Source organism: Haliaeetus leucocephalus, unplaced genomic scaffold (assembly GCF_000737465.1).
Source record: "Haliaeetus leucocephalus isolate CR32 unplaced genomic scaffold, Haliaeetus_leucocephalus-4.0 Scaffold678, whole genome shotgun sequence".
Taxonomy (NCBI): domain Eukaryota; kingdom Metazoa; phylum Chordata; class Aves; order Accipitriformes; family Accipitridae; genus Haliaeetus; species Haliaeetus leucocephalus.
Genome location: NW_010973114.1, coordinates 400,352 through 424,189, shown reverse-complemented (window position 1 = coordinate 424,189; position 23,838 = coordinate 400,352). Strand labels below are relative to the sequence as shown.

Genomic DNA, 23,838 nt, shown 5'->3' with positions numbered 1-23,838 from the left:
TGGTCCCCAGCTGTCCCCCCATCCCAGGCTTTCTTTCCTGTGCTAGGGCCGACATGGCACAAGAGCTACTGGCACACCAGTGCTCGGTGCTTTACCCATTTCACGGCACTCCTGGCACACGGTGCTGCAGGAGCCCGCGGTGCCATAACCTGCCACATCCCGGGTTCCCTGCCTGGTGCGGAGAGGGGCAGCCTGGCCGCGAGAGAGGGGGTTTCTGCAGCCCTGGTGCCCCACGGCTTTCCCCACAGCAGGCAGGGGCAGACGGGGTGCTCCCTCTCTGCTCAAAGCCCATGTCCACCCAGCACCGAAGGGCAAAGCCGGACGGCTCTCCTGCGGCATCGGTGCCTGACCCAGCCGGTCGCCCTGGCCAAGCGGCACCGTCGGCCACGGGCTGGGGCCAGGGCCAGGCATGGCTCACTGCTGCTCGCTCAGCAGAGCCCCCGCGCCACAGAGACACAGGTAACCCCGGCCATTGCTTGCCGCGGTGCTGAGCTCGACCCCGCTCAACGCTGCTGGGCTTGCATACCCCAGGCTGCACAGGGCCTTTCCGTGCCGAGAAGCAGCACCGCACACAGAAGGGCATGCCTGCTGCCGGGCAAAACCCTCCGGATCAACCAACATGCCCACGCCGTCGTAGTAAAACATTTATTTGTTCAGGTGATATAAGCTACCATGTTTACAGTTTGTGAACTCACCACTGGCAACATTTAACATGACTTGGGACTGCAGCTGTTGCCACCAGATTTTTCATCATAATTTTTAGTTTTATAAAAACCTTGGACACCAGAAAAAAAGGTATTTAGACTTAATGTGGCAGATGGGAGATGGGCAATCTGTGAACAGGGGAAGAAAGTTTATCTGATGCAGCCAACCTCAACAGCCTCTTGGCTTCGGCTGCAGCTTCAAGTAAAGGTTTCGGTGGGGTGAGCACGGTGCGACACGTTAATCTTCAGTGAGTTGGAACCGTATTGTTTTCTGCCGAGTAAGAACGTCGGTGGCAACGTTTTCGGGGAGCGGAGGCGGGCAGGCGTCCTGCGGATCGGCCCCGGCTTCTGTGCAAAGAGACAAAACAGAGACGGTGAGGGGACAAGGAGCAGGATCCGGCCCTTCCTCGCCGCCGAAGCCAGCCTGCCGCGGGGCAGGCGGCACCAGGAGGTGCATGGTGGGGCCAGCCCGAGCACCGCACTGCACCGACAGCCCTGGCAGCTGCCCGCAGAGCCGCCCCGGGCAGCAGAGCCTGCCTTCGGCCCCGGCACCCCGCCGGCTCGGGTGCCGCCAGCACTGCGGGGCCGGGGCGCAGCAGGCAAGAGCGCGGTGGCTAACGGGAGAAAGGGTTTACGGCACCCGGCATCCCCCGCCTGCAGCTCAGCCAGCCCCCCGCCAGCCAGCTTCCGCACCAGCTCTAAGCGCTGGTACAGCAGTGCTGCTGCTAAAGGGAAAGCCAAACTAACAAAAAAACCTCCCCAAACCCCAGCAAAGCTCATTGTTCCAGAATCAGAGAATTTTCCAGTTTCTAGATTTGCTTCTGCCCTCATTCAGGCCAAGCTGTTTTCCATGGCAGGGATTTCAAACTCTTTGCATAGCTTCATAGGTTTGCACAGAACTGAAAACACCAGAACGGAGCAGTGGATGGGCACGAGCCCAGCACTTGCCTTCGTGAGGTTTACATACAAGAGAAAAAGCCACCGTAGAGAGAATGCACAGATGTTTAATTGTCCTGCCCTGAGCTCCCACATCGTTTCCATCAATCTATGGCATAGCGGACAGCCCATGGGGCAGCTGTTTTTCCACAGGAGGAGCACTGCCTTGCCGGCGGTCCCACCGTGCCCAGCCTCTCTCCCTGCCACCCCGGCACAGCTTGACTTACCTTACAGAATGCAAAGCTGCAGCTGCGGTATGTAAATACAAACTAGACACCACATTTTAAACTTGGTTTGCTGTGGGTTACAGCTCCCAGCTGCCTACAGATTCCAAAGCTCAGGTCTGGCAGGGGGTCCCTGCCGTGCCCACACCGCGGGCAGGCTGGTGCTGCCCTCCACCGCCCCCTCCGAGGGCCTCCGGGGAAACCAAGGGGGCCAGGGCCACAACCCTTACTGGGTTTCCTCATTTCCCTCTTCCAATGGAAATTTCCCCTGCAGAGGCAATTGCGCAGCTTGCACAGAAGACACGGTGGGCACCTCTAGGGAAGCCGTCTGGCACGCACACATAAAACTGGCGGTCCGGGAGGAAAACCAGCTCGGCACCAGGCTGGGCACACCAACTTGGTCTCAACTTCCAGACTTATGAAAAGAATGCTTTCTAAAGTGCAGTGCTTGAAACGACCTGAGGTGACACAGCTTATTCCAGTACGACAAAAACAAGAGCTTATTCTGTTCATTTTCACACAAAGTTTCCGACGTGGGGTCTCTCTGCAGCCAGCGATGTGCCACGTTTGCTTTTTTCCCTTTTTAGTTTCCTTCCTTCCAAGCTAAGCTTCCTTCTTTCTACAGCAGCAGCCTTCACGCCTGGCTTTTGTGAATAAATCAATTATATTAAAAGTCTACAGTCAGCAAGACCAGTACAATTTGCCTTTTGTTGGTCTTGCATAACTGATGCCAGGGTGTAAGTGCTTTAACCCGTACCACTTCAGCCCCACTAACCTGCGCACTTTTGTTTTGTGGACGTCACTGTTGTGAAAGCAAGACCACAGCCACGTTCAAACAGTAAAAGTCAGTACAGGGCACGTGTATTATTCACAGAGTTGATTTAATCTGACATTCAGTGCCTAATGAGATGTACCTGCCCGCAGCCTGCACGGAAGGAAAGACAACACTGCTGGCTGTGTGGGGTCGGCTGGCGGCTGCCCAGAGGGACGATTGGCGACAACGGCAGTGGGGGGGTGTAGCACTACAGAACGACCTGCAGAAGGAACCGGCACTTTGCCGCCTGGAAGCCCCAGCTGGGCAGAGGTGCTGTGGTGGGTTACTTACCCAGCACGGGCCGGATCCGGCAGCACAGGCTCTGGCACCAGGTCCAGACACCCCAACATGCAGCAAGGCATGCAGAAACACATTTGCAAAGGGAAAATATGGGATACGTGTTTTCTGTAAGCAGGACCCTTTTGACTTTGCCATGGTTTGCTTCTTTTACACCAGAACTTTGGCCAACATAAAATTAATTACTATGTCACCAGGGGAAAGGCACTGTGTGATTTTGTGGCTGTTGTTGCTGCTTTAGGAGAGCAATAGCACACCCCTGGTTGCAAGCAGCACCCTAGAACAGGACAGTAACTGTTCTTGAGCTATTGCAATGCCGACAGATGTTGCCACTCTGTGAGCGGCACCTCCGAGACTTCAGTTCCTTTCGATTAATAGGAAGAGAAGCGATAGTAAGTGATAGCGGCTGTGACCATTACTTCTGCTGGTTCTATCAATTACTGGGGGAAGAAACGCAATCCCTCTCTGTGCAGGGTGCCTGCTGTGGCTCTGGGTACAGTTTCGCAGCAGCACCGGGGGGGCTACGTTGCGCCTTCTCGAGGGCACGCGCGCAGTGAGCGCTGGATGCGGCAGGACTGTCAGCCGCCACGGCTCAGTGTCGCTCCGCCGTCCTGGGATGCTCAATGCCAGGCATGCGTCTGGCTCCGTGACCGTGCCCAGGTGCCTAAGGAGTTCCTGGGAGATGCTTTGTGCAGTCCCGAAGCAGCGACCAGCGGGGCTTTCATGGTCCCCGGGAGGCAGGAGCATCCCTGTGCTGCTGGCAGCCAGCCTCGAGCCTCCAGCAGCTTTGCAGCCGGCGGGGACGAGACGAGCTTGCAGCAGCACCTCGGCAGGACCCCTCAGGCAGGCAGCGTGCCCCAGCAGCAGCCACCCTGCGGCGGTGCGGGCAGCGGGGGCTGCCGGGCCCTTCCCAGCCAAAGTGGCGTGTGCCCGGGAGCCGTGTCCCCTCTCCCAGGCAGGGACGCGTGGCTGTCACTTTCCAGTTCACTCTTCATTATCGCAGGGCTGCCCGGGTGTGTGGGGAGGGCCGTCAAACACACGGGAACACGCTGGCAGAAATAAAGCCACATTGGCACCCAGAGCGGAGCAGTACCATATATTCACTGTAAAGAACATGCCCAGAACACAAGCAGAAAGGCAGCACAGAAAACAACTAACACAACAAACTTTCCACCCGACAAAGGCCTGCTTCTCCATCCGAACACGGTTTGTACCAGCCCTCTTTAACACAACACGTATGCTCTGAGAAAAGGATTACGAAAAGGTGTCAGAGGAAGCATGTGCCAGCAATTTAAATAAGAGTAAATAAATTTCTGAATTAGCTTCTCCTCCTCCGGTGCTCGTGAAAAAAAGACACCATCTCATGGCTAAAACCTCGGTTAATCTATTTTCGAGAAGCATCACAAGGAGCAGACCCGCAGGCTGGGTGATGCCCTGAGGTTTGTCCTGGTCCAAGTCTCTGCAAACTCCCGTCTGCAGCCTGGGGTGAAGCCAGGACTGCAGCACCAGGCCAGCCGCAGACCATCGCGCCCCCCCATCCCCCCGACACCCCCAGGACTGCCCCATGTGTCAGCACCCATCGCCCACAACAGGGAACACTCTGCTTGGGTTTATTGAACTCATATGCTCATTTCTGAAGCATTAGAAGATGTTGCAGTACTGCACTCTGAAGAAAGACACACCAATGTTATTCTGAACAAGGAATATCTCAGCACTTTTTCTGCCTCAAACTGTTGGCAACCTCTGGTTTTGCAGAACAGAAAGGACAGAGAATTTCCTCCTTCACAAGGCTTTCCACACTTTGACTGAATCAAGCCTGAATAAAACAGAATGTCCTGCTGCACAGTTACTCCAGTGGAAATGGCAGATTTCATGCCCAGTGCATTCCCAAGGGACTCTCCTCTCTGCCGAAGAGAGAAAGCTGCACGAGACGAACCCTCAGCTATCCAGGTCTAACCGTTCCTACACTATTAGCAGAGAATTAAATCAAATGCAGGGACATATGGTCCTTCTAAGCTGCTTATACAGATGCATTGTGGAAGGAACACTCAGCTTCAGTGTTTAGAAAATGATTCCTTTGAGTAAAAAATTAAAAATGTAAAAATAAACCTCCCTAAACCACAAGAAGCTATTAATATTTTAGCACTTTCACAAAACATTAGACACATTTACGTCCAATTTTAGACAACATATAAAGCATTTTCATTTGATGTTTTTAAAATGCACGATTAAAACAAATACCTCAGCAGAAAACCTTTAAAGCTATCTCCGTACCCAACCACAAAGTGAAGGTACTGTCTGCAGAGAGCAGCTCCTCGCTGGGGCACAGAAGCACTCCTTTTTCCCATGTTTGACAATGCCTTCATTGCCAGACTACCAGAACTTGGACAAATACATCACTGCCTCTGACAGTGCACTACTTTAATAGCTAGTTTCTGTGCATACAGCCCCTCGAGAAGAATGCGGACTTCCAGAGAAATCTAAGGAGGGATTTTTTGTTTGTTTTTTTTTTTTTTAGCTTTTCCAGCAGGAAGCGGGTACTCTAATTTTGAGGCTTCGTTTCCTTTTTGGTCTCTGCATTTCCCAAGGGAAGTAAAAGGGCTTTCTAAAAAAGAAACAGCCTCTTCTTTTTATGTCCTTTACACCACCCCCACCCCGACTCTGTTTTTCCACGACAAGCAGTAAAACCACCGAGAACAACCCACGACGGCTGAGAGCAACAGGAGTCACCCGGCGTGCGCATCAGTCCCAACCGAGCTGCAGGGCCTGGGAGGCAGAGACCGGGGGCTGCGGGGAGACGTTCCTGCCACGAGACGTTCCCTGCCGGGAGATGCTCCCGGCCGCCGCTGCTCTGGGGCCAGCCTGCTGCCCTGGTTAGAGCGAGGGTGTCTGCTGGCATCTGCCGGGGTCACATTGCTCTCAAGAAGAAGAACACAGGACGTAAAATTTAACTGTTTATCACTTTAATGGCCACAAAGCCCATATCAACCTATTATTTGGCATCTGAGTGCACTAACGTTGCGGAGTTAAGCTGTCTCTAATTTAAACACAATAACCATATGAGTTTAACTAATATTAATTGTAGACTTTTCTTCAGAACGAGCAGAGCAGCAGAAGCACGTCTGCCATCCTCACAACGTGAGGTTTTCAACTGCTATCCCCTATTGCCATACATTTACAACCTTACGTGGTGGCCTGAAATTATTCTATCACACACACCACAAACAGGAGGTTAAAGTTGAGACCATCTTCCAGTCCCTTCATCGTGCACAGGGATTAAAAAGAACTGAAACAAACTGTAAGAGTTTACAGGAAATATGCCCAAAAAAGTCTAGGAAAGAAGGGGATGACCATCATCATCCCGATCAATCATCACTATGAGTCGCTGAATGGCTACATACCCGCCTGCTGCAGCCCTGCCCTGCAGTACTGGGGTCAACCTGCCAGCCTATGCTTGCTGTCCTGCTCTCTGCCCTGCTCTCTGCCCTGCTCTCTGCCCTGCTCGCTGCCCTGCTCTCTGTCCTGCTCGCTGCCCTGCTCTCTGTCCTGCTCTCTGTCCTGCTCGCTGCCCTGCTTGCTCCCTTGCTCGCTGCCCTGCTCTCTGCCCTGCTCGCTGCCCTGTTCTCTGTCCTGCTCGCTCCCCTGCTCGCTGCCCCTCTCGGCTCTCTCCCCCGCACCTGAAGGCGCCAGCACTCTGCCTGGAGCTCAACCAAGTCACATTTCCCTGCCCCAAAGGAGGTCTGCAGGACTGCAGCGATGCTTGCCGCTGCAGCTGGGGTACGGGGCTGCTCCCGCATTTCCCGTAGGCTGCCCTCGCCCACGTTTCACACCTCCACGCACCTGCGCTGTCGGGAAGGGGACAGCCTCCGCTGCACTCACTGCCTGCCGGGGTGGGGGCCAGCTCTGATAACGGAGCCGCAAAACCAAGCCTCGCGTGGGTTGGGAGCAATGGGCAGACACCTGCCCTGACGGCTGGTGCTGAACGGCAACTTGTTTTTCCAGCATTGGCACTAGGCAAAGCCATTGCCGTGGCAGCCCCCGGGCTCTTGGACGGGGCTGGGCCGGGACCGAGGAGGGTGCCCTGAGAGCCGGTGGCCACTGCCGCCACTGGACCCAGCGCCACGGGGTGAGGATGCTCGGGGACCGCGGGTCAGGCACCCTCTCGGGGAGACCCTGCGGCAGAGCCCTGCCGCTCCACCAGTGCCCAGCCCCAGCGAGCCAGACCCTGGCAAGAGGAGAGGGACCCTTGGCCCCGGCACCCTCCTCCTCCTCCTGGCCCCCATGGTGGGACCCGCCGAGCGGCACCCACGGGCCCCAGGCACGGGTCCTGGGCGGGCAGTTACCGCGAGGCTGGCTGGTGTACGGAGTGAATATTTTATTTTACACAACATAACAACACAGCGTTGTTGTTTCTGTACAGCATCTGCCTAAAAACAAAGGCAACACCATTGTCACGGAAAAGAAATATACAGTCTGACCGTTTTAAAAAATATCATTTTACTGATTGATCCAGAAGTGGTTATTTGTTAGCTTGGAGGAAATTTCATTTCCTTTATAAAAGGCTTTTTCTGTGAAAACTCTCTCTTTTGTTTTCTGCTACTGCAGAACCAGGAAGCCAGTCCTAGAGTAGGGAAGGCACTGGTGCTGTTTCATGCTTTTTTTCACCCCTTAATCTTTTTTTTCCTTTTTTTTTTTTTAATCTCTGAATGTTGCCTTCTGTTTTGATATTAAATAAAATCAAATGAAAACTAAATAAAACCCTGTGTGCACTGGGTGGCTTATACAGAACCCCGCATGAACAAGCCATTAATCAGCGAGACAGCAGCGGACTTCCAAATCCAATTCCCCGGGAGAGGGAGTTTCACACAACGTTTGGTGTTTTGTTTTTCATTAAAATAAAATAAAAAAAAAAAGAAAAAAAAAGCAGGTCACACAGTGCTTTCCAATATCCACTCAGAACTGGAGAAAGTTGCTTTTCCACTATCCACATCAGAGCTGTCTGACTGGACTAGCATCCCGTTCATGGACATGCTCCTTTTGGACCGCAATCCACCTGCGCCCCAGGCGCTGCCGAGGCGGCGGGACTCCATCAGCTCGCCGCCCAGGGAGAGCCTGCGCTTGGCTCGGGATGCGTCAGCTGGCAAAGTGAGGAACTTACTTGGCTTTGATTGTGCTCTTTTGTACGTGGGGGCCCCTTTGACAGAGTCGGGGGGACGGCTAGCTAACTGCAGGGCAGTGGAGTTATTTCTGTTAGTGTTTTGGGACTCGATACTGCTGACAGCTTCACTCTGCGGCTCGCTGCTTGGCTTTGGCCCCGGCTTCCGCTTCTGCTTCTGGGAGACAGAAGTGCTGGAAGTCCAGGCGGGAGGCAAAGCGGAGGTAGTGGTGGCCGAGTCCTGGCTGGAGCCGGTCTCCGGTGACTGCGTCACGCCGTCGCTGGCAGCCTTGCAGCACTGGATGACCTCTTCGTGCCCGACAGCCTGCTTGGACATCGACTGCGACAGCACCCCGCTGCAGCCCTGGATCTGAGCCCCGTTCGTCTGCGAGTACACGTTGCTGACCTTGGTGGCCTTCTGCTGCCCGTTGTTGTTACACACCTTGTAGCGGATCATGAGGATGATGATGAACACAAGCACGGAGGCCACGATGATCCCACCAATGATGATAATCATGGTCCCACCCAGGAACTGGGACTGCATGAAGTGGCAGCGCACGTAATCCTGCTCGGTGGTGAACTGCGTGCAGCCCACCACCCTGGTGGCGGTGAGGGAGGTGATCCCATCATCATAGATGGCCAGGACGCAAAGGTCGTACACAGTCCCAGCAGCCAGGTTGTTGACCAGGAAGGTTTTGCTCGTGGGAGGTATCATTCTGGGGGAGAAGGAAACCAGCGTGAGTGAACCTGCCAGACCCGCAGGCACCTCCCCGCCATGCGCGGCAGCCCCGGCCGTGGTGAGCACCACTGGGGCTCGGCTCCTCTGCTCCTGCCGCCACCCCCGCAGGGCTGCTCGCCGTCCCAGCAGCAGCTGCTGCCCTGCGTTTGGTGCAGCAGCAGCCGCCGCCAAGCCCCTGGCACGGCTTGGCATCGCAGAGGCCCCCAGGAGAGTGACCACGTCAAAAACATAAAAAGAAATTAGCAAGCACAGACAGTTTTGAACAGTGTGACTGTTACACCCGGCAGCACAGAGCCTCTCTGCCAGCACACCAGCACGGACACCTCCAGAAAGTGCTACGAGGAATGCATTTACAGACACCTTTCTGCCCGTGTTTTCATAAAGCTGAGAGCGTTAAGATCCATTTAACTCCTCTAACTTTACAACCTTTCTGCCAATCAGATTAGTTCAGAGGATTAGAGGTCTGTCTGGATTATCTAAAAATAACACCGTTCAAGGTAATTTCCCTATTTGCGAGTAGAAAATTGCATGAGTCTTTCCCGAGGTTCCCACCATCTGCTGCCACAGGCAGGGGTCTGAAATTCCTGCTGCTGCGGCGGAGGGGGATGCCCAGAACGGGGGGCAGCAGGTCAGCACCAAGCAGCCTGGCAGGGCCCCGCACAGGCGGGCTGGGGCTGCCTTACCTGTAAACAAGGGAGTCATCGTAAGTACCGTTGTACTGGATTTGGAACATACGTATCCCAGGTATATTCCTCTGAAAATTGAATTTCAGCAGAGCAGTAGAGGATGTTGCTTCCGCAACGACCACCTTCTTATCTTGGCTGACTTTCGTATCCCCATTGCTACTGCTCGCGTTGGAGCCCGACTTGGTGGAAGTGGAGATATCTGAGGAGCCGGGGTCAGGCTCGTGGATGTGGTTCGTGCTGTTCAGCAAGTGGGGGAGTTTGATGATGTGCAGGTCTACCGTCTGCGTGGCCTCCCCAGCCGGATTGGAAGCAATGCAGGTGAAGGAGCCTGTATCCTTCACCGTCGTTATAAGGATGTCGAGCGTCCCGTTGTCGTACACCACGGACCTCGTTGCGTTTGAAATCAGTTTGCCCTCGGGTGAAATCCAATGAATTGCTGGTTCAGGGTCCCCCCGGGCCTTACACCGCAGTGCTGCCCGCTGGCCCTCCAGCACCCGCAGCTCGTGGGTGTGCCGGGTGATGAGAGGAGGCTCACACAAGAACTCCTCCTCGGGGATCGACCAGAAGTACCGGCCGGACAAGAGCGTGGGAGAAGCACACGTCTCCAGGTCGTCTTCCCTCGAAAGACGCCTCAGCCACAAAAGCTCACAGTTGCAATGCAAAGGGTTCCCACCAAAGCTCAATGCAAAAGTCGAGGGGCTGATAATTCCTGAGGTTGCTAGTACCTGAGCTCGCTGGAAGAGAGGATCAGGCGGTAGCTTCTGCAGTTTGTTAGACGTGACGTCCAACCTGGTCATCTTGTGGAGGTGGGAGAACGTCCCCTTAGGAATATGATCAATCATGTTGTGGTCTAGACTGAGAGTGTGCAAACTAACCATCTTCTCCACCGCATCCCAGGGGATGGTTTCCAGATTGTTGTAAGACAAATCCAATTCCTCAAGAGCTAAAACATCATCAAAAGCTGTGGAAGAAATTAAAGTCAGCTGGTTGTTGTTAAGTATCAAGTGGTGAAGATTGGAGAGTCCACTGAACATGTCATTAGTGATTTTAGTCAATCGGTTGCTGTTCAAATGCAAAGCCCGCAAATTGCGCAAATCAGCAAATGCGTGAGGTGTAATAAAACTGATTGTATTCCTGGACAGTGTCAGGTCCACCAGGCTGGTCATATTGGCAAAGTCTTTCCTTTTAATGTTTGTAACAAAGTTGTCTGCCAGCCTTAACTCCACGGTCCTCCTGTCAATGTTGGGAGGAACAAATAAGAGCCCTTTCTTGGCACAAAGGGTGGCAAGGTTCGGAGACAAAATCTGACAGACACAGCGCTTTGGGCAGATCTGAGCTCTCACCGCTATGCCAATGAACAGCAGAAACAAAAGCAGTTTTTCCATTGTAGATCAGGTTCAAGAGCCTGTAAGGGAGAGCAAACGTCTGTTAGTCTCTGCAAGATGAGCAAACAACAATAAAAAAGTAAAGACAAACTGTCTGTGGTTAAATCATGAAACTGAAGCTCATGTAAGTGTGTCATCCTCATCCTGTCACCTGATGTCTTTATCATTCTCTGTATCCTGACATAAGAGCTTCTCTACAACCTTCCAGAAGAACAACTGAGAGATAGGTATGTTTACATATACACATATATACACACAGACACTCATATACAAATGACAACGCAATTTGGAAGCAGCTGGTGGCACCGCACGTGGCGTCAGCAGTGCCTTTCGGGCCCCTCCTGCTAGAGCTAATCCCCGCCGTGCAATGCCCCTCTGCTCCAGGCGCTCAGCTTTCTGACAGATGCTCCTGACCTCATGGTCTGGAGTTACTTTGCCATAATACCATTATGTACTGAAAACGAGGGATGTTTCATGTGTGCTTTACTTGCTAAGCTAAAACTCTCAGCGGCCTCTAAATCATGGCAATTCAATGGGTTTGTAGCCATCTCCACCGAACATTTAAGCTCTTAATGCTATTTTCAGAATAAACTCAGAAGGAGCTAATTTTATGTCATTCAAAACCCAAAAATGCAAATAAAACAAACAAACAAAAAAAACAAGAAAAAACCCCACAACAACCAGGGATCTAAATAAAAATGGAACATGGGCTAATTTTGGATCATTGCTGTTTTCCCGGCTGCCACAGCCAGCAACGCTGCACTCTTCTCCCAAAAAGCCTGACACTTCAATTAGCCTTATCTCTTACATTGCCAGATCCAGGATCGTCACAGAGTATGGAAACAAGGAAGATAACAACAGTGCCCACACCAGCTAAATGAGATCATCTATCAGTGACTACACCAAAAGCTCCGCGAGAGCTGCGGTGCCGGTTTCTGCGCAGCCCTGCGTCAGCATCCCTGCCATGGCGCAGGCAGGCGGGTGGGAAGGCAGAGGCTCCTCCACGGAGCGGGCAGGCAGGAGGGAGCACAGTCCTGCGGAGAAGCACGTATGTGTCCAAGAGGAAACTTGTGCCGTCGTAAGCAACAGGGCTCAGAGGGACTCCACATTGGAAATTAAGCACTCGGCTCCCTTCGGGACTGATAAAATGATACGTGTACAGATCGGATTACTCAGACGCATTATCATCCCAGAAATGTACTAATGAAGCTCATAAAATAAAGTTTCACGGCTAGCCGTAAGCAGGAGTCTTGAATCGTCATGGATATTTAAAGACATTTAACGTCAGAACAATTACTACTCCTATTGTCCAGTCTGTCCATAATCCATCCACAGTGCCATGCAAACTAAGAGGAGCCAACAAGTTGCAAAAAGGATGAGTGAAAATACCAGCCTCTAAACCCTGCTCTTCAGCACTATCAATTTATTTTTTTTCCTGATACTTCTGGGGACTGTAGGTTCTCATGACTACTGGCTCCAACCCTTGAGTCCCCCTAGGGAAAAAAACCTGAGTATGCTACCGCAGGCATGGCTCATCACTACTGAAGTACTGGGAACCATTACCATAACCATTACCATTACTGCTACCATTAATTGTAGCAGAAAGCAGACTTCCCAGGCAGCGTTCAAATACGTTTTGTAGATTCAGTTTCGTCCAGCCCGTGCCCATATTGCAGGTTGGGGTGGTCCTGCAGGTGAAATGGACTTGGAGGAGAACGGGGATGCCGAGCAGTGGAGAAGGAAGCATGGCACAGCAAACCACCTACTCCAACCCCCAAAACCTGCTGGTGACCCCTGGCCGGCCACCTCCCAACAGGGCGGCTGTAGTCACGGCCATGGGCTGCCACCCACCCTCTCCAGGCAGGACTTTTCTCTTTTAATCTAGATCTGGCACGTACCAGATTCAAATGGACTCAGTGGCTCAGGGCATCCGCAGCACGACCGCCAGGGTCCCCAGACAGTCTTGGCTGGGGACACCATGCTCATTTAGATTTGCTAACTTAATACTGCTAATTTAGATTTGTAGCTGTGATTACAGTAATGTGCTTGGATTTAGCCAAGTTCATTTGAAGAGCTATACAAGATTAAAACCAAATCAGCAAGGTGCATTTACAAGTTTGGAAATACGGTCGCAAGATGGAACGTCGACATACGGAGACACAGACATAAACCATAGCTGGAATGATAGGGTTATGACGAGGCTACCCACCAGTGGACGTGGGTTTTTTGGATTTTAGGAGAGCTTTTGATACTGTCAGAGACAGTATCCTCTGCACAAAATGCCCAGCACACGGCGAGAGCGGGACACAACGCGATCGGTGAACGCCGGGCTAAAGGGTCAGGCTCAAAGGGTTGTAGCAAATGGGACAAGACCCAGCTGATGGCCAGTCACTAGCGGTGTCCCCTAGGACTCAGGTTTAGGGCCAGTCTTCTCCAGTGTTTCTGCCGGGGACCTGGACAGGGAGGTGAGTGCACACCACGTACGGCTGCCCATGACACTAAATTAGGAGGAGGCACTAAGTCCCTCGAGGGCAGAGGGTGCTTATGGAGAGGTCTTGGTGGATCAGAGCGCTGGGCAACCACCAGCCCTACGACCGTACAAAGGACAAACGCGGATTTGGCACCTGCGACCTGATCTGTCCGCCCGTCCTCTCCCAGCACACCACAGTCCCCCACGGCTGCATCTTCGCAGCCCCAGGCAAGGTCAGCCCTGGGCTGGGCAGGGCAGGCAGCTGCCTGCAGGCAAAGGCAGTGGGAGGGAGAAGGAGGCCATCCCCGCAGGGAGCTGCCGGCGTCGAAGCTGCAGCCGAGACCGGAGCCTCCCTGGCAGTTAAGGCCGGGCAGGGGTGGAGGGTGCCCTCACCCAAAGCGGCAGACCCCCGGCTGGCTCATCCTCACCGGCCCCGCAGAGGCGCACCACCGCGCTGCCAAGAACCCCTCCGCAGAACGAGCGCCTCAGCCTCGGGCTGTCGCCGGCACAGCACCGGCCGAGAGCAGGACAGGCCCGGCAGCCCCGTCACCCCGGAGCAGCCGGGCAGGCACGGGCACCGGCCGAGGATGGCGGATCGCAGCCTGCAAACACGGCCCACGGCCGCCGCTCCCCGGAGGAGGGAAGTGGGACCACGGAGGAGCACCCCGGGTCGCTTCTGTTTTTCAGGGCTCCTACGACTGCACCTCCAGGAGGACAGCGGCCAAGGGGAGGGAGCTCTGCCAGTCTGCTCCGGGACAGTTGGGCTCCGGAGCCCTCGCCTCCAAGGGAAGGCAGCCCCCGTCCCGTGCCCGGAGGGGAGTGTTTGGACCCCAAAGGCAGAGCACACCACGGCGGCGCACGCCTGCGAGCGGCTGCTGGCACCGCGCGGGGCTCGCCAGCAGCCTGCCCTGGGGAGGGAGGACTGATGAGCCCACCCCGTGCCACGGTGACGGAGCTGGGCCAGCACCAGCACGACTGTTCTAAAACCCCACCAAGTCCATCGGCTCTCTCAAACTGCGGCTCGGGACACTGTTGGGGGCAGCTGCTGGGGGAGAAACAAGGAGGGCAGAGAAAAAGAGGCACGCCGTTTCTCTTGGACCGTCTCCGAGCCCTGCACGGGAGCCTGTCTCCACGCTGAGCTGTCTTAACCAAAGGCAGCCCTGCCCGTGGGCTCCCACCGCTGCCCAGCGCCCACCTCTTCCTGGTAAATAGCTCCTTATCCAACCTTATCGGGTTTTTTTAAAGTGTCACCTAAGTTGTAACAGAAACGCCAGCGAAGCTTAATAGAAGTTGTGTGTTTGCACAAATGCTTACAAGTGCTCTAAGATCTGTACGTCATGCAAAGATGTACTGACATTTGCAGCTGAAGAACAGTACCGGACACATCAACTGACAGGAACAGCAAAAGCACACTTGGATTTAAATGACCAGGCCGGTGCCCCAGCTGTGTGCCTCCGCTGCGCAGAGACAGGGACAGCCCGTCCCCCCAGGCTGGACATCACCCCCTTGCCACAGGGACGGCAAAAACATTTCACCGCCTCGCTGAAAGAACGCAGAGTATTTCCTCATGAGGCTGCTCAGCGTAGTACGCCGTCTCATGGCCGTGGCCCACAGCTGAGATATTCCAGAAGACAGCAGGAACTGCCGGATCTGGTGGCTTAGAAGAACAGCTGCCATAAGAAGACATTTCTTTTGAAAGTCAGCCAGGCCGAGCATCCTCTCCTTTCCCAGCTCACCTCGTCCCACATGCAGACAACTCGCAGCAACAGCAGCACTGACATGGCTTACAGCTTGTTGCAGAAAACACCTTTCTGACTAAGCAAAGCACTACCTGATTCTCATTACTTGCTTAAAAAATAAAAAAGAAGAAGAAGAAAGCATATCATTACCATAAAACAAATAGAGAAATGCTAGTTACCTAGGAAGGCACGTGCTGCTTTCACTTACTACTTGGCATCTGCGAAAAGATAGGGATAGTCAAGCTCCTCACGTGACATTTCTGATTCATGCAAAAAAGGCTCTCATATACTAATTTTTAAATCAATTTTGTTGCTACATTTGATAATTTGAGTTATTCAATCTGTCTGTAAAAACTAACTACAAATTACAGTGGGCTGCATGGCTCACTGCCGTACAGAAAATTGTGTCTCTGAAGAGCAAACAGCCCTGACAAGCCCCGGTGCAGGCTGCCCTTGGGACTGGGGCAGACCAGCCTGCTGCTCTCCTATTGACCCAAAATGAGGAAGTCCTTCCCCTTACTCAATTTTCCCAGCTACAGAGCGGGTCCAACAGTGGTTCGGCAGAGCCTGGGCTCGTGGGGGCAGGGACCCGTCTTCCCTGTCACCCCCTTCCCACCTCTGCTCTGGCAGCTCTCAGGTGGGGCGTGCCAGCGCGATGGGCAACAATTCATCATTTTGTCCATCGCTGGGTGTTTCTCACGTGGCTTCTGGGCTTTGCACTGGATCCATCTCAGCCGTGCTCCCAGTGCTGACTTCAGGCTCCTGCTGTCCCAAGTCCTGGCGGCTGTAAAACAGCCATCCCAGCACCGAGGGGGTACCCTGAGCTCGTCTGGGACAAAGCTTGTGCACAGGCAGGGTACAGGGGCAGCTGGGGCAGACGCTCTGCCCCTCCGGCACCGCACACCGCTCTGCGAGATCCCCTGAAGGAGGACTGCTCCCACCACTTCCAAGAGGAGTCACACCGCTGCCGTCGGGAGCCACGTCTCCTCTGAGGGTGGCAGCTCCCGGCAGCCCCCGGTGCTCCCCTGGGCACGTGAGGACCCGGCCATCCGGGATTTCCCAAGGGGGCAGACCCGGATCAGAAACCTCTGTGGGGGTTTGCCGGGCAAGGTCCAGCGCTGGGGCTTGGCTGGAGTGACCCCAGCCCGTATGGGGCACTGCTGCACCAAAGCCTCTGCACGCCTCAAAGGCGCCCGATCAGCAGTGGGCTATGAAAATAAATGACCGCCCACCGGTTCTAGCAACAAATTGAGGTCATGTAAAGAGCTAATGAATTTGAAATTTCTGCCTGGAATTGATCCAAGGGACACGGGAATGAAATGTCATGTACGCCAGGCTGAGATTGCTTCTTTTTCCCAATGTGCTGCTTGCTGCGGTTTTTTTGCCCCCATCTTCTTTGGGAGTAATAGGTTTTATGATACTTACTGCAGCATCTGCCAATGTGTCCACTGCTACAAAGCGTCATTTACATATTGTGAATTGCATAACACACGGAAGCAGCGGGATCCACGAGACAGTAATTAATTAGCAAACGATTTCCACTGCATCCGATTCTGTTCAGATGGTAGGTGCTATACAAAGTCAGTGTGCCGGGGAAACCTAACACGGCACACTGGTAGCTGTTCAGAGCCAGTTGCTAATACGGTGCCTGGCTCAGACATAATCTGTCATCACTAAGGTCATGACAGAAGCTATTGACTGCCTTTCCTACCCCTCCAGGACTCAGCAGAAGTTGCGATTTTCAAGGTCTTTGCAAATGCAATTTCGTGGTGGGGAAAAAAAAAAGTCTAGAAGCTGATGATATTCACCTGCTGGGGATGAAGGATGGGGAAATAGCTGACACCAGTCACCAAAGGCATCCTGCAGCCATGCTAAAATAGGTGCATATAAATGAAGATGCTGTGATATATGGCATACCAGCTGCTAAAACTACTGAAGTAGAGAACAAGGAGCTTCAATTTCACAAAGGTCAATGGTTTGTAAACACGCCTGAGTATTTTGCTGAATTGGAAGCAAAGCACCTAAGAAAACAGAAACACTCAGATCAAAGAACCTCACCCAGAGGTTTCCCTGGGGGTTCTGCTGGCCGCCCAGCCACTGCACGGGCCAGGACCATGGGCCAGGACCATGGGCCAGGACCACGGTCTCTCACCCCAGCGGCATGCACAAACTGCTCCACCAGCCATAAAGCCCTCTCATGCCAGCGAGGAGCAACATCTCCCGATATGGGCAGCAAGGAGCCCTCAGCTGCAAAGCAGCTCCTTCTGAGGTCCAGCCTGCCTATTTGCTTTTCGGGGAGGACATGCTGTTTTGGTTCTTTGACACTTGTAATACTTGCTGTAGGCCTGAACAGGTTAATCACCATGGGGAGGCATGCTATGGCAGAAATACTGTAGCCCAGTCATTGCTAAAGGGCTTCAAATGCTGTAACAAATACAGCTGCAACCCCTCTAACCTCTGGGAATTTTAAAAGCTACAGGACATCAAATCGTGCTTGCTCCAGGGTCTCCTTTGGTGCACCTGATGCGGCCGCAGAGGTGGTCGGCTGCGCTCCAGAGGTTATGTCTCCCTGTAAATAGCAAAGTACAGCCCAGCACTGGAGGCAGGCTGGCTAATGAGCTGTTTCGCGTAGCTGCTCTCATTTTCCTTCAGCCTTAAGCTGCAAACGATATGCATGCAAAGCAATGCATTCTGGGACGCAATTCTTCTCCCCGTAATAAGGTCTAAACTGGCAAGATTAAAGTGAACAATAACAATTATTTTAATTAAAGAGATTTCTAGAGAAAGCAGAACTGGTATCAGTAAGTCCTAGACCGTGCCGCACGCCTGGCTGACATCTGAGAGCAAAGCTTCCGCTGTTCTCCCAGCAGGACACGGTGCCGAAAATAAAGGGTGAGGCAGCCCCTGCCCAAGAGCTTGCGGGGGTCTGCAACCCTTCCCCGGAGCCTGCAGAAAGTGGGGCAGCAGCCGGGGGAGGCACCTGGCAGCAGGACCCAGCAGCAGACCCGGCTGCAGGCGGCTGTTCACCAGGAGCTGGCTGAGGAAGCAAGAGTGCTGGGGAGAAAATGCGGCCGCTGGCAGGGACGGGGGTCAGCACGGCACCAGTGCGGCGGGCTGGAAGCAGTGCTGGGCATCCTTCATCTGCTGCCCGTGAGGGGCTGGGAAGGGGCTCCTGAAGAAGGACCACATCAGCACATCCCGCCCAGCCGGGCTCTCTGTAAGTGACCACTGGCAGTCAGTGCCGGAGCTGGAAACATGGGTTAGACCGACCTCTGATCCGAGCCACAAAGTCCCTCTCCGGTTCTGTCTGAGGCAGAAAACCAACCGGTTTCCTCCAGAAAGAAGCAAGACGGCCACAATGCTGCGGTGTGAACAGCAAAACTGCAAACGAGAGCTTCCAGGAGGCAGAGGATGCTTAAATCAGCAAGTGACGGCAGCAAGGAGGGCAAGGCAGGACAGAAGATGGGGTGCGAGGGGGAGTGAAGGCGAGTCTCCCCACACCGTCTGGCCCAGCTGAGGGCCAGGGCAGGGGACGCTTCTGCCTTTCAGTGCCGGGCCCTTTTGCCCTGCCCGGGGCTGCGGAGTGGAGGAGGACGGGCGGATCTCCCACGGAGCATCGCAGCACCGCACAGGAACCCCGCGCGGGAGGGACGTGCCGAGCCGCAGCCGTGCTTGCACCGGAGCCGGCTGCAGGCCTCCCACACCAGAGCCCGCTTCGGTCTGCGTTCTCCTGCCTGAGCACCTCTCAGCGAGGCCATGAGAGCACCGCTGCCGCGTGGCGCCGGGCAGCCGTGAGTCCGGCATACCGGAGAGCAGTGCTGGCAGCCAGAGCCCGGCTCGGGTACCCCAACTCCAGCTACCCTCGGCTTCAGTCTGGGACCGCGTCAGCCAAATGGCTGCGATGATGGAACGGTCATTACTTTATAGCAGGACAAAATGCCCACCCTGTCAGTATATAAAGGAAATTTCAATCAGGTGAAGGCAGACCCCTCTGCAGAAGACAGAACCGCTGAGGTTGGCAGGACCTCCAGAGACCACCTCGTCCATCCCACTCCTGCTCAGGCAGGCTGGGCTAAAGCAAGCTGCCAGGGCCATGTCCCTCAGACGCCAGGTATCTCCCACTGCCGTGAGCCTTGCTAAAGCGGGCACAAGGTGAGAGACCCCGGCTCAGAGCGAGGGCCCGGGGCGGCACTGCCAGTTCACACAGGGATGCTGCCTCTCCTGGCATAACGTACGTTTCTTCCTCAAAAGCTCCATTTCTGGATTTCTGCTGTTTCTCACCTGTCTTCTACACAACAAAACGCTTCAGCTCTTGCCCTTGCAGAGTACAGCTTAAAAACATGTCTGTAAAGCTCAGAAATTGAGGAGAAAAATAAGGTGATTATCCTTTGTTTACTTCTAAAGCACTTTATTTTAGAATTGTTTCATATTGTCTGGAGCCAAGTCCTCAAAAAGGTAAAAACAATACTGGGCTCCCTGCACCAGTGCTAATGGAGCATGGCTCCCGAGTCACGGCTGAAGAGTTTCCATCAGAAGCCGGGCAACATGGACACTTTCCAGGCACTCAGTTCCCTCACTTCTGCTGACACAGCTCTTTGTGTCCTGCATTTCCACAGGAGTGACAGAGCCTTCCCAGGAGGTGTGGGCAGGTTTAGGATCCCAAGCCTGAAGCCAGCTCCACGCTCAGGTGGGCTGCCCGATGCTCACCCGGACAGCGAGCCCCCTCACCTCCAGCACCGGCTCGCTGATGGTTCGCAGGAGGAACGTGCCACGCCAGCAGCGTATGCCCTGGTGACACCGTAGTGGGCGCAGCTAATGCAGCAGGGACGCAGGAATCTCCAGGAATTTGGGGGTTTTCCCCTTTTTGTTCTGCTCCCCGCTACTCCCCCCGCTGACTGTCTCTCTCATGCACACACGTGTCCCAGCAAGCTGCTCGGAACACACGGGGACCGGCACTCTTGCCACCGGCTGCCTGCCACACACCGACAACAGCGTGGCAGGACCGTCACGGTGCATCCCCTGTCCCAGGCTGACAAGGGGGCAGCACACTTCCTGCACACTTCCTGCACACTTCCAGCACGCTTCCAGCACGCTTCCAGCACGCTTCCTGCACGCCTGCTGCTGGCGTGGCCCCGAGCCCACGGCCACGCGCGAGAGCTACGCACAACGCTGCTCAGCTACTGCCATTGCTGGCTAAAATGAACGCATTTGAAATGCAAGGAATTAAACGCTGAACAAGTCACAGAGCAAGGAGAGCTTTGACACGCGGGGCTGCGGTGAAGGCAGCTCATTAGGCATTTGTATCACAGACGAGGAGCCGAGAGTGATACATGGGATGACTCAACGCGGCAGCGCAGGAACACAACTGCAGCTCTGTAATTTATTAATAGCTGTGCCATGAGAAAAGCGAGCCGGCGATCCCCCACGGCCCCCTGATACATGGGGCTTGGGGAGGCACCGCTTGCTGGCTCCACCACGGCTCGGGGAGATGGGTACTTAAGCAAGCAGGCACCGGAGCAGCTTCTGAGAAAAACCCTGGTTAAAGCATTGTGATAAAAATACACACCGAGGAGAATGGTTAAGAAATGTACTGTGGTGGCGGGCAGGCTGTGGGAGCCCCAGGGGGGCCGCCTGGCCCCCAGCCCCGTGGGTGCTCCAACACAAGCTCCCCCCAGCACCAGCAGCACCTGCTGCTCCGTCCCGTGGTGGGGCTTCACAGTGACACACAGTTTGCTACCCGGCCCCAGTTTTGTAAGGGCCGATCGTGATGCCCTGCTACCGAAACGCACCCAGCTGGTAAAGCGCCTGGCCACCCACACCCCGGCCCCTCCTGCGTCACTGTTCCTCTGAACGTTCAGCTTCTGGTCTTAGGTATTTAACCTGTAGAGGAAATCACCTCCTGGTTTCTTACTTATAGAAAGTAATGGAGATATTCACACTCCCATCTTGTCCGGTGTAAAACCCAACGAGCTGTTTGTAGCTGTATAATTACCCTGGGCTCAAGTAGGCACAGCCGAGAGCCCATTTTGGCTTTTTTCTTTTATTTCCTCCTTGTCCTTGAAACAGAAAGTCTCAGCAATACATCCTCTTGGTCCAGCAGCAGTGTTCCCTACCATTGAAACAGCAACTTCCCAAGGCAACTCTAAACGAGCGTACATTAGTAATTACCAGCAAGCAGCAGACTCGCCACCTGAACTGTCCATCACCACTACACACGATTTGCCTTTTGCACTTGTTGAAAGAATTGTGCACTAACAAAACACAAGCAGCCAGGGCTGCTGCTCAGTGTCCTGGCTGGCACGGCTCTACAGACACAGCTGGGCTCAGACAGACAGAGTGCTCATCTTCCCAGGCCCCCGCTCTATAACATGTGCATTATGAATTCCTTCCTTTTCTTCCCCTCGAGCCCCTAGTAATTATTCACGCGGCTGTATGCAATGCAGGAAAGGCAGCACAACCGCCTTTGCGACCTCCCGTTGTCTCACTCCGTCAGCTCTCGGAGCTCACAGCCCCGCAGTGCCAATGGGACAGGACCCGGGGGCCGGCGGGAAGCCCGGCTGCAGCCCCCTCCCCGCATCCCGGCCCTGGACTGGCGGTGCCTCCTGAGCCAGCCCCCGACCCCGGCACTCACGGCCCCCCCACACCGCATCCCCCCCGTGCAGCGCGGAGCTGCCGCCGGGCCGGGGGCACGCTGAGCAGGAGGGCCAGCTCGGCCCCCCCAGCCAGCAGCCCCCTCTGGGGCCAGAGCTCCGCAGAGAGAGAGGGGTCTCGTCAAAAAGCACCATGAGTGCGTCAGCAAACATTGCCTTTCAAAGTCAGAAAGGCCAAGCTATTGCATTTTCCAGCTCCTGAGGTACCGCCACACAAAATACTATACAAGTATGCTAAATGCTGACTGTAATATCAGTATCGATTCTGCGGCTTAAAAATGCGAGCAAGCCTAAGTGGATAAAGTGAATAATTGTTTAAACAAAACAGCTTTTAACTTATCAAAACATTTTTATTGAATTGGAATATCGTGGCATTTTCAAAACTAAGTGTTTTTGCAACATCAAAACACAACACAAACGTGAATGGATTTGCTTTGACACTTCTCTGTCACCAAGTGTGCCAAAGCAGCGCGTTCCCAGTCGGCGCGGGGAGGCGAGGCTGCCGCCCTCGCCCCTGCAAAATCCGCCCTGTGCTCTCCCGGCCAGCGCCGTTTGCTGGGAGCCGGCGTGCTCCCTGCGGCCGCTCGCAGCGGAAAGGTCTGTGCATGGAGGGGCCAGTGGCAAGCCCTGACGTGGGGGGAAGAGGCTCCTCGGGGGCTCCACCACCCCGGACCCTTTCCCAGTGTGGCGCCTGCCCAGGCAGAGGCACCCGATGCGGCCGGGGTGGCCAGGTGCCAGCCACGGGCACGGTCACGTACTCGCACGAGCATCCTGCGTACCCGTTCTCGGGGAGCCTGCCTGAATCACTGGCTAACTGCTGCGAAAGGGTGCAGAGAAGCAAGAGACTCACCTGAACCAGAGCATTTCTGAATGGCAGGAAGCCAAAGAGAAGGGAGACCGCCACAGCCTAGGATTTCTGGCCAAGCAGCTGCCACTCTCCCAATAAAACGTGCGACTCGCACAGATACGTCTCCTCTGCAGGCTGCCTTGGGAGCCCCTGAGCAGCAGCGGGGCTGGCACTGCCACGGCTGGGTTAGGGCACGGGCTCCCCTGACATCGCCTCACAGCACAAATCCTAGGATGATCCCAGAACATGCACTTCCAGCTTTCCCTTTTTCTTTTCACTTTTGTTTTAAAGGAAATGTACATTTGAAAACTCAACACAAAGTAGTTGTTTCAGAAGCGTCTGCCCGAAGGCCAGGAAGCACAGGTTGGAGCAAGGGTGCAAGGGTCAGACACACCAATCCCGGGAATGCCAAGCTGGAGCCGGTGCTGCTCGGCTCCTCCCCTGCCGACACACCACCACGTGCATGCTCGGTACTTGCTGAAGGATCCTGTCCTGTCGAGGAATCATGATGGATGGTGCCCACCTGATAATTGGCCATTAAATATTTTGTTTTCTGTAGATTGTTCACTTGTGGTATCAGGATTTATTTACTGCTTGCTGCTCGAGCCCTGCTCTGAAGAGAGTTATTATCTTCTCCTTTGGCTTTTCTGAATGATGTCCAGCAACATTTGCCTATTTTCTTGGCTCTGCTGAGAGGGAAGGCGATGCCATCCCTGTTTCACACGTAGGATCTGGAATCATAGAGATGCAGCACTCCCACTGCTTCTGCTCCTGGGCCTCCTGCAGATGCCTGCCCTGGTCCTCCGTGTCCCAGCTGCTGGGAAGAGAGGCACGGGCAGCTTCTGGTGGCAGAGGAGAAGGTAGGGCTGGTCCCCCAAAGGGCACCCTTCACCCAAGACCCAGGCGGGACGGTGAGGTTCACAGTGCGTGCGGCACCAGTGATGCTCTTCCTCCTGGCAAAGTCCTGCCACAGACTTTTAATGGGTATCAAGCAAGGAAGATGGCAAAGCCCTCCCCAGCATAAGTCACCAGTTTGTTTCCTACTTAAAAATAAACAAAAGTCATCTCAGAAACTGCTGAGATGTGTCAGATTATGAGATGATTTTCGAAGGTCCCTTCCAACCCAAACCATTCTGTGATTCTACATATCCAGTAAGACAGCTGGAGTAGGCAATCGATACCCAACGCTTCA

The 23,838-nt window shown here is 54.4% G+C and overlaps 1 protein-coding gene across 2 annotated transcripts; it reads right to left on the bottom strand.

Annotated features, from left to right (window-relative positions):
• Positions 1–633: 633 nt before the first annotated feature.
• On the bottom strand, positions 634–15,823 carry LRFN5 (leucine rich repeat and fibronectin type III domain containing 5). Of its 2 annotated transcripts, XM_010579731.1 has the most exons (4): positions 15,802–15,823; positions 9,553–10,945; positions 8,134–8,846; positions 634–1,052 (listed from the first exon to the last, which is right to left on the bottom strand). In XM_010579731.1, exons 1-4 carry the CDS (start codon positions 15,821–15,823, stop codon positions 943–945), a joined length of 2,238 nt encoding a protein of 745 aa, XP_010578033.1. In that variant the 3' UTR covers positions 634–942. The 2 variants fall into 2 exon arrangements, with proteins under 2 accessions (XP_010578033.1, XP_010578032.1); XM_010579730.1 differs by lacking the exon at positions 634–1,052 and having other exon boundaries at positions 7,904–8,846.
• Between the last annotated feature and the right edge of the window lie 8,015 nt (positions 15,824–23,838).

Excerpts from the sequence above, each read along its gene's own strand:
- LRFN5 (XM_010579730.1), bottom strand. The coding sequence starts at position 15,823 with ATGATGAATTGTTGCCCATCGC. Across the intron at positions 10,946-15,801 it reads GATGAATTGTTGCCCATCGC|CTACAATGGAAAAACTGCTT; the intron begins GCTGGCACGCCC and ends CTTGAACCTGAT. Across the intron at positions 8,847-9,552 it reads GATGACTCCCTTGTTTACAG|AATGATACCTCCCACGAGCA; the intron begins GTAAGGCAGCCC and ends CTTCTCCCCCAG.